The 17,627-nt window shown below is 40.7% G+C and overlaps 1 protein-coding gene across 1 annotated transcript in view; it reads right to left on the minus strand.

Moving 5' to 3' along the window:
- Positions 1-16,352, minus strand: part of PDILT (protein disulfide isomerase like, testis expressed) — a 28,815-nt gene extending 12,463 nt beyond the window's left edge. The window contains 4 exon segments of the mRNA XM_062588604.1: positions 533-666; positions 3,657-3,863; positions 14,842-14,994; positions 16,313-16,352. Coding sequence (XP_062444588.1) covers positions 533-666; positions 3,657-3,863; positions 14,842-14,994; positions 16,313-16,352 — 534 coding nt within the window.
- Between the last annotated feature and the right edge of the window lie 1,275 nt (positions 16,353-17,627).

A 17,627-nucleotide genomic window follows, 5' to 3' on the forward strand; every position in this document is an offset into this window, starting at 1 on the left:
GGGCAGGGATTACAATATTATGCCTTTGGAGAGCCCAGTAACAGTGTATTTGTCACAGCAGCAATGGGATAAGTCTCTCGAAAGGAAAGGGTGGAATAAAATAAGGGTAGGTACATCTATAGCTTTGCCTTATTCCTGCCAGCTACCAAATTTGGGATGATTTGACAAGAGCCTTTTCTGGAAGGACACAGGAGAGTCCACTGTGACCAGGGCTCTGAGAACACTGGTGTGGCATCATGCTCTCAGAAGCTGCTGACAAGATGGTAGATCTCTGTGCTTGGGTACCTATCCATGAAAAATGCAGCTGAGATGAGATGGTCTCACCTCTGCCTGGGCTGCTTATCTTCAAGTGCAAAAATCTAGATAGAAATAATTATATATAATGAAATGCAGAGAGAAATGGAAAATTGATGGCCTACTTTTTCAGACTAATCCTAGGTCTTCGGGCTATCTGCGGCTGGGTGACAGTGGCAAGCAATATATCCTAAGGTCAGAAATCAAACAAGCCTTTTTGATTTTTCCAGTGAATTACCTTAAAAAAACCAATCACTGCCAGATCTTCAGCATTTATCATGGCTTCAGCCTGAGCAGTAGAGTTGATTAACACAGAGCTAGGTCCTGTTCTTCTTTTCACCCATGTAATAAATGCAGAAGCCTCTCTGACTCCTTTGGAAGGAGAAAGCGGTTAAAATGACCATGAGAATGACATGCAGATTTCTGAGCAATCAAGGTAGAAGCAGTGGAGGTGCAGAAGGATGCTAAGTAAAAACAGGCTTGAACTCCTGAGAGCAGAGATCCAAGTTAATTTGAGGTGGGGTTGGGCATCCAAATTCACATTTAGGTCCTAGCCACCATCCAGTCACCATTCTTCTGACTCTTAGTAAATCACTGATGGATCAGCATTCTGCTTTTTGGGACCTTTACAAATTACTGTATTTCTCATTAACTGCTTAGTAACAGATGAAGAATAGAGATGAGGAAATTTGGACAAGTAGAAAACTAGTTCTGTAAGATTTTGTGTGTCCCACAAGTGAATCAAAGTCACAATAAGGTATAAAGAGCTATTGACCTGAGGTTTAATCCAAAATGACTTCCAGCCAATTACAGAGTTTATTGAACTGTCTATTCAATTAAATTAGGTGTCAAAATTGTTCCTTTGCTGCTGCAGAAGGGATCTGATAGGTACAGAGACATGTTAAAATTCCTCTGTGGTGTTGCAGCTTCACTTTTTAGTTTTGACATGAGAACTGAAGCTGAAAACTGTCAAAGTTGCTCTTTAATTCTTGATCGTTCCATCTTTTGGGTCCCAAATTACAGCTGTCAGTTCTGCTGAGTTTACAGTCAGTCTGTTGTATTTGGTTGATTTTCTTTAAGCTTTCAGGAGTTTTAGGACTGTTGAGTTTCTTTAAAATACATAGTTTATAGCTATGATATTTTCAAAAGAGCTATGAATTGAAGCTCAACAGTTGAAAATCTCAGCCTTAAAGTAGCCCTTTCATTTCTGTGTGTATGACACCCTTGCTAAAGTAGAGCAAGAGTCCAGCAAAGAGTTAAGAAAGATGTATATGAAAGAAAATGTGCAGTGTTAGAGTCAAGATGTACAGTACAAGTGAGTTATCAAAAATGCAAGTCCTGGTACTGTGCAATTTAGCAATATGACAAGATCAAGATTGAGTCAGACTAATTTATTTTACTGCCATTAAGTCATTTTGAAGCAGCCTTCTCTGCAACCAGTTCAAAATACTTTTTTTTTTTTTTTTTTTTTTTTTAATGGCTGAGTAGGCATACATCCACTCAGGAGAGTATAGGCTGCAGAGCAAAGCACAGAGCAGTATCTAGTGGCCAAACAGTGTTTGACTTCTGCTGTCTAAATGGGGAATCAAGCTCTTCAGTTTATATATCAGCACATATTTCATTTGGTTAATCTCTCTATTGGTTTGCTTTATATAACCTGTAGTTAAGTTTCTGTGGGCCAAATTCAGGCTTTGGAGCTGTAAATAATGATTTTACAAAGGCTAAGATTTGTCATTCATGTTATGTCCACTGTCAGACAACCATTCAGGAAGTTCCATCAAATACTTGGATGGATTTTTTAATTTAAGCGATGTCTAGAATTTCTTTTGTATTCGTATTTATAGGTTTTGTATAATAGCTCGCTAGGTGGTTGCTGTGCATTTTCAGTTGCCAATTCTTGAGTAGTTTAAAAATTATATCTGATAGGTAAAATTTTACTAGTTGTTGTGTATAATAATTTACCGGTCAACAGAAATAGCTGAGCTATCATTGGTGGTGCATGTGTTCTGAACAGTTAATCTTGTCTTGGGCAAACCATAGAACAGAAGACAGTTTCTTAACTTCTTGCACCTTGTTAGTAGGTGTCCCTTAAATAACTGCTCTCTGCCGAAGTACGACTGTGTGCATGCTGTGTTAAGGTGCTCTGTATTCACTGTTTCTCAAAAGTATATCTGTCAAGTTCACCAGTTTAGAAGATGTTCTCTTGTCAACCCTGTAGATTTAATCAAAGACTCGATTTGGGTGCTTTCATTCTCATGTGTCAGCACTGGTAGTAAATGGTCAGTGGAGCAAATCATACCTTCACTGGCATTTGTGCAGCAGCTGTTGTTTGCATAAATCAAGGTGGGACCTTGGTAAGAAATTCAATAGCTGATATACAAGGAGAAGTAAGTCTCGGAAACACTTCAGATCAGCTTTCATCAGTAGCAGCCGTGGGGAGCTCAGCAGTTAGAGAAATCAGACCCCTCTTTGTGTACATGCTCAGGAGGGCAAGCTTCAGGTCCCTTTTTGGCACCGGGGGTGGCAGGGAATATTGTATGGAACTTGTGACCCAACTGAGCAGATTCCATGAACAGAACAGACACTTGGCTAAGACATGTATTTCTGGTCAACTCTGTTCATCATTTTAGAGGGGAGAAAAAAAAAACTTGTACACATTTTCAATGAGAGAAAAGCTCTAATAAGGGCTAGATTTCCCAGGTTTGTTCAAGTTGGTCATATTCCAATATTCTGGTCTTTGCTTAATGATTTTAAATAAAATAATTATTTTTTTCTTTTCCTTTTTTTCTGAGCCACATATGAGCTCCCTCTGATGGCTAAATGCAAAATTCTTTTAGTTAACTTAGAAGTGTAACCTGTATACTGAGGAACTTAATGTAGTCTAAATTCATTGTTAAAATATGTAGAGTATTACTTCAGCCTACTTCTGTAGAGACACTATCCATGGAAATTGCAGTGAGCTGATAAAAGTGCAAAACAAGCAGGTTTGGGACCATATCCTCCTTTGATATAACTTTCATTCATGCTTATTGTAGTTCATGGGAATAAGTCATCTTATTCCCACTGTTAAAAGTTGGGATGCCCTATCTTGGAGTAATTCACTGCACTCGATAGAATTATGCCAATAATGAATTTGGCCGACTGTGAATTACACATAGAGAAGTATATTCAGATTGGGAGGTGCATTCAAATCCAAGTTCTTGTATGGATACAGAGGTAACTGTACATTTAATATCATGGGCAAAATCAGTTTGGCAACTTGCATATTCTTTATCTGAGCATTTACGTGTTGCCTGCACAAGGATGTAACAGATTAGTTTTCCTGTAATTATATGCCCTCAGCAGTGCAAAAGACAGTTTACCTTTGCAGTCAATGGGATCTTTCCTGCTGCCATCTACAAAAAACTTCACAGAAGGAAACTGCTGGATATTAAATTCTTTTCTCAAATCATGTTGGTCTGTGACATCAATTTTGCCAAATTGGATTCTTGGAGCTTCTTTTTTAAGCTGTCGGGCAGCCTCAGCAAATTCTTCGGACAGGTTCTGAGATAGCTGAGATAAGGAAACATCTGAAAGGGGCCAACCAAGAGAGAATGAGTTACACAGTCTGCAGTGTGGAGCTTACTAGTGGAAATTGTCAAGTAGTAGTTGGAAGAGTTGGTTAAATTTATTTATGGCTCTGAAATAACTGACAAGCTGTCTTTAAATCATCAGAAACTTCTTTCTGTTGATTCTAATTATTCACCATTCCACGTGTGCTTGGACTGTTCACAGTGAACAACCAATAGAACTGGTTGTTTGTTAGAATAGTTTTCAGACTGTTGTTAGAATAGTCTTTTGTAGGAAAAAGATCACATAGGGTTAAAAAAAATAGTTTTACTAACTGAATATGGATATGAGTCATACCTCATGGTTGGATATGAGTTTGAAAGGGGAGTCCAAGGGTAGAGTTAGATATTTTCTTATTGAGACTCTTTGATAAGATACGTGATTTTTGAAAGCACTTCACTGAGACAAACTTTTGTAATGCAGGAACTACTTTTGCCAGATAAGATATGGAGGAGATAAGAAGAGAAAATAAAAGAATATTTCAGAGTCTTTAGAGACTGGCTGTAGATCTAAAAGAACAGATATTTGTGTGACATGTGGCAGCCCATCCTCTAGCTCAGACAGCAGTTGTGTGTTCGGAGAAAGGAGAAGGCGCGTTTGCATCCGGGCTCTGCAATTGTAAGCTATAGACTCATGAAGAAACGCAAGAGAAAGCAACTAGGTGCACATTGCTGCTCCTTATTCAAAGGTAAATAAGAGGTGAAGGCCTGGAGTTTTACCGTTTTGCAACTTGGGTTGAAAAGAAAGTTAATTAAACTTCGTTTAGATAAATTTGGAATGCCCTATCTTGTTAATTTTGCTTTACTATAAAGAGCAAAAGCTTTTTTTTTAGACTCTGCACAGAAACTTTTTAATTTCATCAATATACTCTTCAAACAAGAATATGCAAAAAACGTCCAGTTAGTCTGTTTTCCTACACACATATATGTGCGCTTATTTGCGTGGATATGGATATATATATAGATATACACACACACATATATATATGTTCCAAATCAGAAATCTAGCAAAGTAACTTTCATTCTTTCATAGAATTATATATATATATATATATATATATAATTTTTTCTATAGCCTGCCTGATTAAGACATTACCCTGCATAACTGTAAACAGCAAATGAATAATCATTTCTATACAAGTTTTAATAAATGAATGAAAGATAAAACCTCTGATCTAACTCAGGGATCAGTCACATTTCTTGCATTATTCATCATCATCATTCTTGCTCTGAATCCCAGCCATCGATCATTTCCTTCCACTCAACTGCTACAGTGAGGAGTATTGTAGTGTTAAATAATATTATTTTCTCAAAATATTAACCTGATAGAGCCTTTCAGATTCTTACATGCATAAACTTAGCTTGGCTCAGAGCTTTTATGAACCAGGCACTGGAACAGCTACTCCAGCTGATAATACGCCAAATAGGATCCTTACTAGTAGAACCAAAGTTAGGGATCACTACCATGGTGATGAATAGGAGGTACTTCTCTAAATAAAGTAAACGCGCCTTAAGGCATCAGTCTAAAGCAAATTGTGTTCTAATTGCCTGTAAAATTCCTGTTTCATCAAATCAATGTATTTTGATTTTACAGAGAGATTTTTCTCTGATAGATTTTATCCTAGTTTAAACTTTCTTTTTCCTAATTACAAAAACGGTCTTACCAGCCTTTTCCCCAACAAGTTTGTAATGTGTTATCTGTCATCACTAAAGAGTGGTATCTCAGTCCAGGTGGAGTTTGGTAGATGTAACTACAGAAAAGCAGGCTATCTATTAGAATTTCTGGCCTGTCAACATAAGAAATAGCATATCTAGCATGTAAAAATCTTGTTGTTGATTTGGGATAGTGTTGAGCCTTTATGGAATGTTTTTGCTTAAAATGAGTGTAAAGATATGTGTGCTTTTTAATGGCATAGGATGTGGTGAGTGAGCATGGACTTGCTATGCCCTTTAAGAATGCTAATACTTAATAACTGTACGAATATTGTATGTGACAGAGTCAGCCTAGAGTAGTTGGATTGAGTTATTCGGCTTTCAACTTAGAGGGATATATTGGCTTGAACAGAGTGCTCTTGGAATAACAAGCAAGAAGCCAGTTAGAGACCAGTACCTTGTAGCTAATTCCAAGGCAATGGTTTACACCAGAAGCAATTTCAATATAATAACTTTTTTCTTTGTAACCTGAGATTGCACAGCTGTTTTACCAGAGCTGGGAATTTGGAGCTCAAATGCCAGTGAAATAGGATTCTTTTGGGAAGAAGCCATATCATGGATGGTTAACTCCAGACAGAAGCAAGCCCTAGAGGACTGTCTGAAGATACAGTGAATATACAGTGAATAACAAACTTTATGGACGTTAGACATGTATGTTGACTGGCTGGTATTCTTAAGATCCATTTTCCTCTGAAATATTTTAATCCCACATGAACAGTTTGTTCTGGAAATGATCTCTCGTCACTGAGTGTCCTGAAGAGGCAGAGTTGCAGGTACAAAGCATAACTTGTCTGTTTGGATATTCAGAGTTAGCATTTGTGGACTTCAGGCCAGCTCGTGGTTTGAAGCTGGGAGAGGTGGTAACTGAAATGGAGAAGTGAAGAACCTTCTTCATCAGACAGATAAAGACTGTTTCCTTGACTACCCACAAAGCATGTGGCAGCATCCATCATGCTTCCCCGACTTTCCTGAGTGATTAGACTCCTCTTCAGCTTTCCATCAATTCCTTTTTATTCCACTCATTCTTTGTTTGCCACCTAGGTGCTTTATTTTTCCAGTCACTTCAGTGTTGCAGGAAATCGTCAGTCCATTTATTTGGAGCCTTTTCTTGAGTTTTGTTTCACTTCCCTTGTTTCAGATTTTCTTGACACTGATTGCTTTGGACCTGGGGGCAGCGAAGCTGCTGCCGAGGCTACCCCAGCATCGCAGGCTCGCGCTCGAGGAGAGCAGGGCACCAGCAGAGTACAAGGACAGGTGCAGATGGGACTTGCTGGAGTTAGCAGCAAGATCACCAGCGCAGAGATGCCTGGTGGTGAGATATCTAAGCTCAGACCCCCACTTTCGTATACAGGTGTGCTGTGCCCCAGCTGGCAGAAGTGAGAGGCCCTTGAAATGCTATCACCTTAGTAATGCATTGTATTTAATAATGGGAAAATGCCTTCATTATCAGTAGTTTTATTTTACTTGTAAATAAATAGAGGATAACTTATGGCATTGGGGTTTTTTTTCTTTTTTCCTAGATAGTGTTTTTGACCTCTCTTGCGAGCATCATTAAATTCCCTCTCCCACTGTGTCATTGCAGTTTTGTGAGGTATCCTTTTCAAAACAGACATGAACCTCCCAAGGTGCATTTTGTCAGCGGATGGAGAGAGTTGAGTACTCTGTTTTTCTTTTTGATAAAAATTAATCTGCAACCAGTCACTTTTTTATAAACTTGGTAGGGGAGATCCTGCCTGGAGCACCATTTCTACAGCCACAGACAATCAGAGAGTATTGGCATGTTGCCTTTGTAAGGGGAAGCCACACACTGAAGAAATATGGTCATATTTTTCATCATTTCCCTCGATTTCTAAAGTTTCTCTTAATTTAGATACTGCTGTTTGAACACATCCCTCTAATGATCATGTAGAACAAATCTTAGATACACCCTCATTCCCCAAAGGAGAGATGGAGTGGGAGGATTGCCACATTTTCTATTTCCTGATGTATAAGAAAACCTGCATATTTGAGGATTTAAACATCCTTTTTATATTCTACCTATCTCATATGTCAGCAACTCAAATTTTGCCAGTTTTGTTTTCTGTGGACAACCAGAGAACTTGATTAATGTGAAATCACATCCACTTTCAAAGCAAAGCCTGATGAACTGAAAGAAAATACAGATTTTTGTCAAAAATAGAAATTTTTGTAGCTCAAACTATTAGTACTTTTGTTCTAGACAGTGTAAAACATTCTATGAGAAACAAGCGCTGCTGCTCTGGAGAACTCGGAGCATGACTGCACAAGGATCAGGGTCAAGGGTGTATCGTCAGATGTCATCACCTCTATTTTAGAAAGGGAGTCAGAGTCATAGTGTGTTTTGCTTAAAGCCACATTGAATAGCTGTGGTAAAAGTGGGGAAAAAAATCAGAAATCTCATACTTTGGGAGGCTATTTCTCTTGAACTCATTAACAACCTGAATGAGGCACTGCTGGTTTTTTCATAGCGCAACTTACTGAACTAAAATATTGAAATGTGGGCAGAGGGTGATTTTTGCTAACATATAAATGTTTTTAACAGCCCTAAAGCATTCTTCAAGTGCGTGTACATGTAAGTATGATGAGTTAGTTAATTGGTGTTGGCCTCCGATTTCATCCTGCAGTCTATATTGATGGTCTAGTGATTGCTGCAAGCATTGTGCATCTGCCTGTTGTCATGCTAAATACCGATGATCTAGCTGTTAGTTTCTGGCATGGTCAGGAAATAATTTCAGCAGTCCCACTTTTCATCTTTTACTGTGTGGGCTGCTTTTACAATTTCTCTACAGATATATAATTTTCTCTGTGGAAGGCTCTTGAGAGGAAAGATAGTTTTGTGTTTAATGTAGTAGAGTGAAATTCAGAAAAGCAGGATGTTAATCTTGCTTCTGTTGCAGACTTTCTTGTATGACCTTGAATGAGTTTCTGTTCTCTTTCCCAGAGCCAAATACAGCCCATAATCTCCTGTGTCAACCTCTGTACCTTTAAACTGAGCTAATCTAATGTTTGCAATGTATTTTAAGATCTTCCGCTCTGCAAATACTGAGGATTATTCTAGAATTTGGATCCTTATTCAAAGTATTCAGTAAAGTAAGCGTGTATGAGAGACACCTACCCAAATGGTAAATGGTATGTGTCTCTGCAGCAGGCAAATGCAGCATCATCTGCTGTCTCTTGTACCTGCCCAGACATGTGTTTCCACTGTCCTGCTCATTTTAGTATGCATATTGTGCAAACAAGCAACTCTTCTCAGAAGACTTACTCCTAAGAGGCTGTGATTGCCAAAGCAGCCTACAGAAATGAGGCACCTACATCCCAGTACCTTTCATACTGCATTAGGTTCCTGTAAGAAATATAGTTGAGATGCACCTGCTCTAGGTGTTTTTGAACTATTTGCGTTCACCCAGACAAGCCAAGCATGGAGAGGAAACCACTATATGTTGAAATCAGTTCTTAGGACAGGAATATGTTTTGGATATTGGCTTTGTGAGTGAGCTATCTGGTTTACTCATTGATTTAAAATCAGTTGTGTTCCTCCTGCTCTCTAGAAATCACTATTCTTATGAGCTACTGATCTGGACAACAACTTCTGCTTTTTCAGTAACGTCACCTTCGGCTTCTGTGCCTTCTTGTTTGTCTTTAAGAGTAACCCCCATCTTGCCTGTTTAACATCGCGCTCTCAGCATAGATTGTCAGTCAGAGACTGCAGGAACACTACCGCTGACCCAGTGCCTCGTTGGATGCATGGACCTTGTGTGAGACTAGATAAACATCACTTCCTAAAAATGCAGGTGCACTTCGAATACAAAGCAGCAGCACAAGGTCTGCACACCTTGCATGTTGCAAGGTTATTCCCTATGTATACCCAGGACCAAAGACTTTGGAGTGAACAGGACTGGAGCTGTTACTCCTTAAGGTCTGGGGAGTCAAACTTCCATCTGTGTGCGCGCTCTCCCAGGTGTTTCTAACGTGCTGCAGAAAGTCAGCAGCGCGCATGCTTGGCGGCCAGTCCGAGTTCCAAAGTACGCAACTAGCAGGTTAAAGGATTACAGAGCTACAGCCTGAAGGGGCTCTAACAGGTCATTGATCTGACCTAAGGCAAGCTTAACCATATCTAAATTCTTCTTAACAGCCGTTTAACTAATCTCATTTTAAATATTACCGTGAATAGAGATACCAGAGCCACCCTGGGCATTCTCCTCCAGTCCTCATTTGCCCTCCAGCTCAAAGATGGTCTTTATCCCTGACCATAACATGGCTCTGCTATGTTCAAATTCATTGAATTGCCAGTGCGTATAAAGAACAGTTTAGTACCTGCTTCTTTGCAGGAGCAGTCACTGTCTTTGAATGCATTTAACATTTCTCCTTTCCATCACCATGTGGTCAGTTGCTGCTAGGGAATGATGCACTGCCTTTTACTTTTTGGCAGTAGACATGTTCTGGGGGCTATTCCTGGCTCTAGGGGCTGGGAAAGCCTTAAACATGAGTGGTATTCACCATACAGCTTGGAAGAACTGAGCGCTGTTCTTCCATGGAGAGTCCTGCACAGTCCTGTAAAAACCATTCTGACAGTTGAAAAGGATTTATGGAAGGATTTCCTCCTGTCTTGAGAAATTAATTCAGAGATGTGTTTTTCTGCATTTAGACAGTGCTTGATCACAGTTGCTGTCCTGCTCCTTCTCTACCTGGGAAAATGAGAGGCTAACAGGTGACTTGAAATGTTTACAGTTTGTAATGGTGTGACGTTGTGCTTGTGTTTATGAGTGTACTTGTGGATACAATTTGTCCTCCCTGTGGTGACATATTTTCATCAAAGTGCTTGGAATTTTTTATGTAGTTTTTCCTCCTTCCAAGATGTGCAGGTCAAACTAAAAAGCAACCCTGTTCTGTAATTAAGGTCAACCAAGAATGCATGGTGTAAATAGTAAAACTCCCCCATGCAGACAACACCAATATAAGGTCTATGTTCTGCTGCTAACAAGCGCTCTCTTTTCCCTATGCTAGTAGACCTTTGAGTAATACTTAGAGCTGTTTAACATGTAGGAAGATGCCACAGACCAGGCAGCAGAAGTGTGTGCTTTGAGATTAGGTGCTATTAAGTTACATACAAGGCATGTAACTCAGCGAGGCAGGCAGCTCAGCCTCCGTCTCCAGGAAGGCAGTCACATTGCTGTGTGCAGCTCTCATGGTTTTCAGAGATTGTTCTCTCTTCCTTCCCCAGAACGCAAAGAGAAGCTGGGACGCTGGTTGTTTCCTTGCTGCAGAAAGCAGCTGGGATGAAGGTAGGAGGGAGTCAGATTTCTGGGTTGTTACTTAGTATCTGTGCTGAAACTTCACACTGTGAACTTTGCTCAGCTGACTAGTGTAGCCTCATGCTGCTTGCCAGAAATCAGCCTATCTTTTTATAGTAAATATTGGTTGAAATAAAGCAGACCTGGGACACAGTGAAGGTGGAGCTGGAGGGCACTAGGAGGACTTGAGAGGCACCAGGTAGAAGGCATCAGAGCAGGCTCCACCTGATGAGTATTGTGAGACTGGTAAGTAAGTAATGATATAAACAGGGAGAGGGTTGGGGTGGGTCTAGGCCAGATCCTAGAGCACTGAATCAAAGTTTACAGCTTGAACTTTTTTCCATCTTGGTACAGCACCAGAACAAATTTCACTTTCTAAGAAAGTGTAGAATTCCTTTGCATTCTCTATTTCTCTATAACTGACAACATGTCAAGAGGAGAAGAGTCTGAGGTCTTCCATTAATTCTGAATTTCTGAAACTAATTCCTGGCAGCCCCACAGATTTCTTGTGTGATCTGGGGAATATTACTTTATCTCTTGTTATCCTGTTTTCCCTTAATAGTTCCATGTTCACATAGATTGTTTATTTACATAGCCTATTTTAAAGAGCAGGATGTAAAATACTAGGATGCAAAATATTTTTTGGCCTCTGTGTGCAAGTGCATGTCCACATCTTGTCTTTAGCCTCTCTCTGCTGTGGCAATGCAAATAATTATGGCAAATGAACTAGCTGTTTGAGCGCTGTGAACTCAGGTTTCCCTCATCACTGCAGAGTGGTCTCTCACTGCCCTAGTGGCTAGGTAGTGGCCTGACTCTGAAGGGCACTAGTGGGAATGAGGCTAGTGATTTCCAGGTGATGAATCTGGGCTCTGGAGCCAGTTGGTCTTGTGACTGATTTCATGATTTTCTGCAGGGACTATAGATGACTGTATTGTTTCTGGGAGGAAGGGCAATCCGTAAAGGTAAGCCCTTCAGATAGATACATCAAGCTGGAATCCAATCCAGCATACAGTGAGGATGACTGGAGCAGGGTGAGGTTGGGGAGCAGTATTTCATCTTGGCTTTTTCTGAAGATGAGAAGGGGAAGATCTGTTTGTCCTTTGCTTCTGAAGAAAAAAGTAGTGAGGAGAGTGGGATATCAGAGATATGTAAAGCTTCATAAAATTGTTTTGAGATTGATTAAATGTTTGGTGTGATCAAAATAAAATTATTTTATTAATTCATTAGTCTGTTTTTTTGTTACTGTTGTTGGAAAAAATGCAGATGTTTTCCTTTCAGGCTGACCTATATTTATTTTGTTGTTGTTCAGGTTTGGTAGGGAGGCAAAAGAATAAATTATGCACACTTCTGCTAAATTAGGTTATTGCCTTAATTTCAAATAGCCCTTTCAAATTCAGGATAGCTTGGGGATTTTCAGTTTGTGTGTCTCTCTCTAGCACTTCCTCCAAATGAGCACTAGTTTGAAAGATGTTTATGTAATTTAAGGCTAAGAAGCTATATATGAGTCTGGTGGGTGTGTGTACAGAGCTCAGTGAGCAAGGCACAGTCAATAGTGCAGCAGATCAAGGTTGCAAGCCCAAGGAACAGAGCCAGAGCTTTTGTGGTCATATGCAGATTAAAGAGTCTGTTGCCCATAATCTATAGATACTTCCACAATAAACCTGTCTCAGAAAATACTCCTGTCTTGAGCACTGTCCTTTCCTGTTTGTTTGACAGAAATGGCTCTTCCTGGAAATTTCCATCACTTTTTAGTTACACTGCTGTCTCCTACAGGACTGCCTTATCTCTACTGCTATAACCACGCTCCTCACTGATCCCAGTATGTGGTGTCTAATGGGAAACATGAAGTATCTATGCATTTTGACCTCAGTCCTGCTACAGGCAAAATGATCATTCATGATCCAGCAAAGCACTAAACACAAGGCACGTATGCATGAAATCATAGGCGCATCAGTTCAAGTTCAGCATGAGCTTAAGTGATCATCTGGAGAAGGGATAGAATGAGCATTACCTCGTGAGACTGGGCTCTGGTAGGTAATGTGGAACGAAAGAAAATTGCACTGAAGGAATATTTCAGTGCAAAATCAATACTATCCCTAGGCCACTGTGAATGGGGGATGCTGCATAAAACCCCTTAACATCCTGCACCTTGTGGTGCTATGAGAGGGGGGCTGCAGGAGGGCAGTGTAGCCAGAGCCACTGCATCTCCTTGCATTTCAGTATGCTGGGACCCTGCAAGGTTCAGCACTGCGATAATGGCTAATGGAGGCTAATGGAAGGGCCATAGTCCTCTTTGGATCCAGGTAAAGCCTTGCCCAGTGAGTGTTCACAGCGTCAATATTTATCACATCTTTAAAAGTGTGTTACTGTAAAACACACCAGCTGAATTCTCCTCCAGCTGTGCTGGTTGCTGGGGAATCTGCTCTAAAGCAACGCTTGTTCTCTAATGAGCTTCACACAGATCATAGATGGGCGTATTATGACTAGGGCCACTGGCAAAGAAACTCAGAAAGGCTTTTGAACTCAGCCAACCTCCTTTGATCAGAAAATCATGCCTCTGTGCCAGGCAGAGCCTTTCCTTGTGCCCTGTCACTCCAGCTGCTGCTCTGGGTATGGGAATGCGAATGTGTGACTTTGGGCACTGGCAAGGCATGCCAAATTGCTCTTTTCAGAGGCAACATGGGTTTTCACCAGGTTGAAATGATTGTAATGTGGCTCTCGGATGTAGTACTGTGGTCTAACTAAGCCAGTCTAGCAGCCAGCCATCACTGCGCAGAAAGGCCTAGCTCTCCCACTCAGGCCAGGTATTCCTGTTATTTCCTCAGCACTGGTCAATGAGCCAGTTCAGGGAGCTAAACCAGCAAAGGACCAGGGAGCTAAACCAACCTTCCCCAAAAGTGCTCGGTTCCCTGCCTGCTCAGCCAAATGGGTCAGTGGGAGGGCCAGAGGCACGCTGGTGCTGGGAGGGGTGCTGGGCTGGCTGGCAGGGGCCTGGCTCTTTAGTCCTGGTGGCAGCTCACCATTATATTGCATTACCGGTGCATCAAACAGCAGCCTTAGGCTGGGAGATGGCATGAATTGCAGCATAAAACCCCCTGGAGCTGTTTTGTTCTGGCACTGGGGCTCGCTGCTGCCAGTCGAGTGTCAGGAAATACAGCTCCGTGTTTGTGGAGTGGGAAATGATGCAGCGTCTGAACTTCTAGATGAGTAACATCACAAGGATATAGCTTTTGGCATTTGCTTCTTCCATTTTTTTTCCAGTAAGACTGTGAAATGCATGCAGTTCAGATGGCCAGACCTTCTAACTAATAAAATTACTTAAAATGCCCTGCTTGTTTCCTCCTCTCGTGTAGTACATGAAACTAATAGAAGAACCGCAAGCCTGCCTTCACCTAACCAAGTGCTAATTTCAGGGAAAGAGTCTTACAGACCTGTGTAATGAAATTACAGATACCAGAATGTTGTAAAGAGCTATTCCCTGAAGCCCAAAGACCTATAGAGGAGAGATGCCATGCAGCAAAAACCTCATAAAAGAACTACAGCACTGAGAAAAATGTGAGATAGATAAAAGCCCTCTCTGACTTTTGAATAACTAGAGTTTCACCCATTACTGCTGCAAAACACATGCTTGCAAAATGAAGCTATGGAAGCAGAGAGTGCTGAGTAGGACTGTGCATATGTGTGAACCCATCTTCATATCAATAGCTCTTTTGTAACAGACTGATACTTAACCACCCCAAAAAGGAACAATTGTAGTACAAATGATTGTAGTTTTAGTCAGAAGTAGATACATGGGCAAAACAAGCAAGGACTACTGGAGGACAAAACAACAGTAAAATAAGCATATGTTAATGCCCCAGCACTAGGCATGCTCTGCAGAGCCGTCCGGGTAAGAGGCAGCGGAGATGGGTACTCACAGAACTCCACTAGCAGGTACTTCGTTTCCTTCAATGCTCGATCAAAGTTGTTCTTTTTCAGCAAGAGGACATTGTTCTCCTTTTTGATTTTGGGGAGTTTAGCTTTTTTTGTCTTCGTCTCATTTGGACTTATGCTGTTTACTGCTGGGAAACCTGTGAGAAACAATAATGCCACAAAGAAAAACTGTTGTGTCTTCATCCTGCCCAGCCTTTATTCACACTGGAAAAGGAGCACTAAATGGCAATGTTTGCTGCTTAGATGGCTGTTGCTATATCAGCCAAACTAAGTAGTCGATAAGGCTGATAAGAGTCTACCACCAGTGGAGCTAAATGTACCTTCTCACTGGGAGATTAATGCAGTTAAATTCTTTCTCATTTTTAGCAATGTTTAGAAAAACTGTTCCAGTGGAGAAGGTGAGTTCTTACTATTCCTGTAAATAACCAGAATATCTAGAGAGGAGATAAAAGAGCACATGAAGAAATACTTGGCCAAAGAAGCAGGAATGTTGATTGTTGATGCTCTTTTCTAATAAGAGAACTTGCTTTTGTAGCCATTACCCAGCACAGACCTAGAAACACAGCAGTAAGTGAAGTATCTAGGAAAGTATTTGGTGACTGCTCCTCTGGTTACTATTTGGTTGCCTGTTGCACTTATGGAGCTACTTATTGTGGATCTGATTCAGAAGATGGTGAACTCAGGAAAAAACTGTCATTGCTTCGAATGTGTTTCTCCTACAGTCTGTGAGACTCCAATCTCTGCTTTAAATAAGTGCTGTGTTCCAAGTCAAGTAAGGTACTACTTTGTGGGTTAAACCAGAAGATTTTGCCATTGGCCTTCAGTGGTGGTAGAATTTCACCCTACATGAACAGCTTATGACTACATTAATCATCTAACATCTACACAGTAAACTGAATGTAGTAGTTCAGTCTTAAGACAACTATAAACTGTATGTGTGTGTGTGAGGCCTCCTTAGTTAGTCTTTCCAAAACATGTTAAGAAATATCTTTACAAAAATGTTGAGAAGGTGTCATCTACTAACAAATGGTTATTTCTGTAAATGTTTGACAATCTGTAATTGTATCAGAAACATTTTTGACTCAGCCTTAAACTGTGCTGAAAATTGGGGCCAGACTGTATACCCAAAGCTGTAGCCTCTCTGGAGAGAAGAGTTGGAGACCGGTTGGTCCAGATTAGTAGAACCAAACTGACTGTTTAAAAAGCTTCCTCCAATAAATAACACTTCTTTCCTCTTGGAGAGAGGAAAGCACTGCTTCACTCTTTCATACCCGTAGGCTCAAGGATGAAAAATATGGTATGAGGGTTGAAAGGAAGAAGTGTTCAGAATTGCGGTTGATGTGGTAGTCTCCATATTCTCAGGGGCAGCAGTTTGTTTTCGTGCAAGGCGTGAGTGGGGCTTGATTTCAAGCGAACCCTTTCTTATCACTCTGAAAAGCTTTGGGTCTTTCTTACCACTCTCAAAAGCCTTGGGTTGCAATGCACCTTGAGACATGCCCTGTTAGCCCTCCTACAGGGCACCTAATGGAATAAGGAGGAGCTGTGTATTCAGGCTGCTTGCAGGATAAGATCACACATAAATACAGATGAAACAATCAGGTAATAAAGAAAAAGAAATCAGGAAGATAAGAGTCTCCTGTTTGACCTTGTGGTCCACAACAGGCTCTTTAACAAAGTTGTCTTTCAAGTAACATTCTGCAAGGGTAAAAAAAAAAACATCTTCCAGAAGAACAGGAAAAAACCAACAAGGCCTGTTTGTTTTGTGCAGGTCCTTTTTTAGTCCAGAAGGCAGTGTAGAGCTCCTGGAGCACACACAGGATGACAAAGCCATTTGCTTAGAGAGTTGGTTTTCCCCTGGCTGAAATCAACTCAAATCCTCCAGTTGTGGAATAAGCACAATGCTGGAAAGGGCTGTTTACTTCTATGTCCTGGAAGGAAACTAAAGGAAGGAGAGGCGAATACAGAAGTCAGTCCTGCTGGGACATGTTTCCAACAGGAGATTGAGTTAAAACTTTGCAAAGCTGAACATAAAATTGTAATTTTAGCAGTATAATATTTTGTCTTAGGCATGCAGCAAAATAGGTCTTAATTTCTGCACATTTCTTCATCAATGCTAACTAGATCTGGCACTCTCGTTTTGTGCTTTAGAGTTTGAGTGCTGTGGCAAGTCTGCCTTCTGCAGAGCTCCAGCAGCAGCCAGCGGGAAATGTCAGGTGCACTGTAAATATAATGGTGGGGCCTTCTGCTTTGTGGGCATTCACACCCCAAAAGTTGTTTTGTGGTCGAAAGCCAATTAAACGTTTCATATGTGAACAAATTCTGTTTCCATTTCAGATTTGCCTCAGAAATACAGAGGTTTTAGAATTAGTTACTGTTATTTATTTGAACACTTTGAGCTGCTGCTCTCCAGCTACAGTTGAAGTGTTTAACACAAAGGTGAAAGTAACTGCATAATATCCCTGTAAGATGGGTACACAGTGTTGCCTATAAAACAAGGAGAAGGCCCAGGAAGATTTAAAACTTGCCTCCATTGAGTTGAGGGAAAGGTTCCTGTAGGTTTAACAGGGTATAGATCCTTAAGGGCTTGGTTAGACGCACAGCAGACTAGAGTCTGGATCTAGGAGTAAAGATCTAATTTTGTTGACTTCTGGAGCATGACTTTAAATAACTGTAGCATCATCTAGTCTGTCTCTTCCTGTATTTTGTGTAGGCAAGACTAGGAGAGACTGGAAATGGTAAAATTTTCTTTGCATGTGTGTTTTACCACACA

The sequence above is a fragment of the Rhea pennata genome, chromosome 15 (assembly GCF_028389875.1).
Source record: "Rhea pennata isolate bPtePen1 chromosome 15, bPtePen1.pri, whole genome shotgun sequence".
Classification (NCBI taxonomy): domain Eukaryota; kingdom Metazoa; phylum Chordata; class Aves; order Rheiformes; family Rheidae; genus Rhea; species Rhea pennata.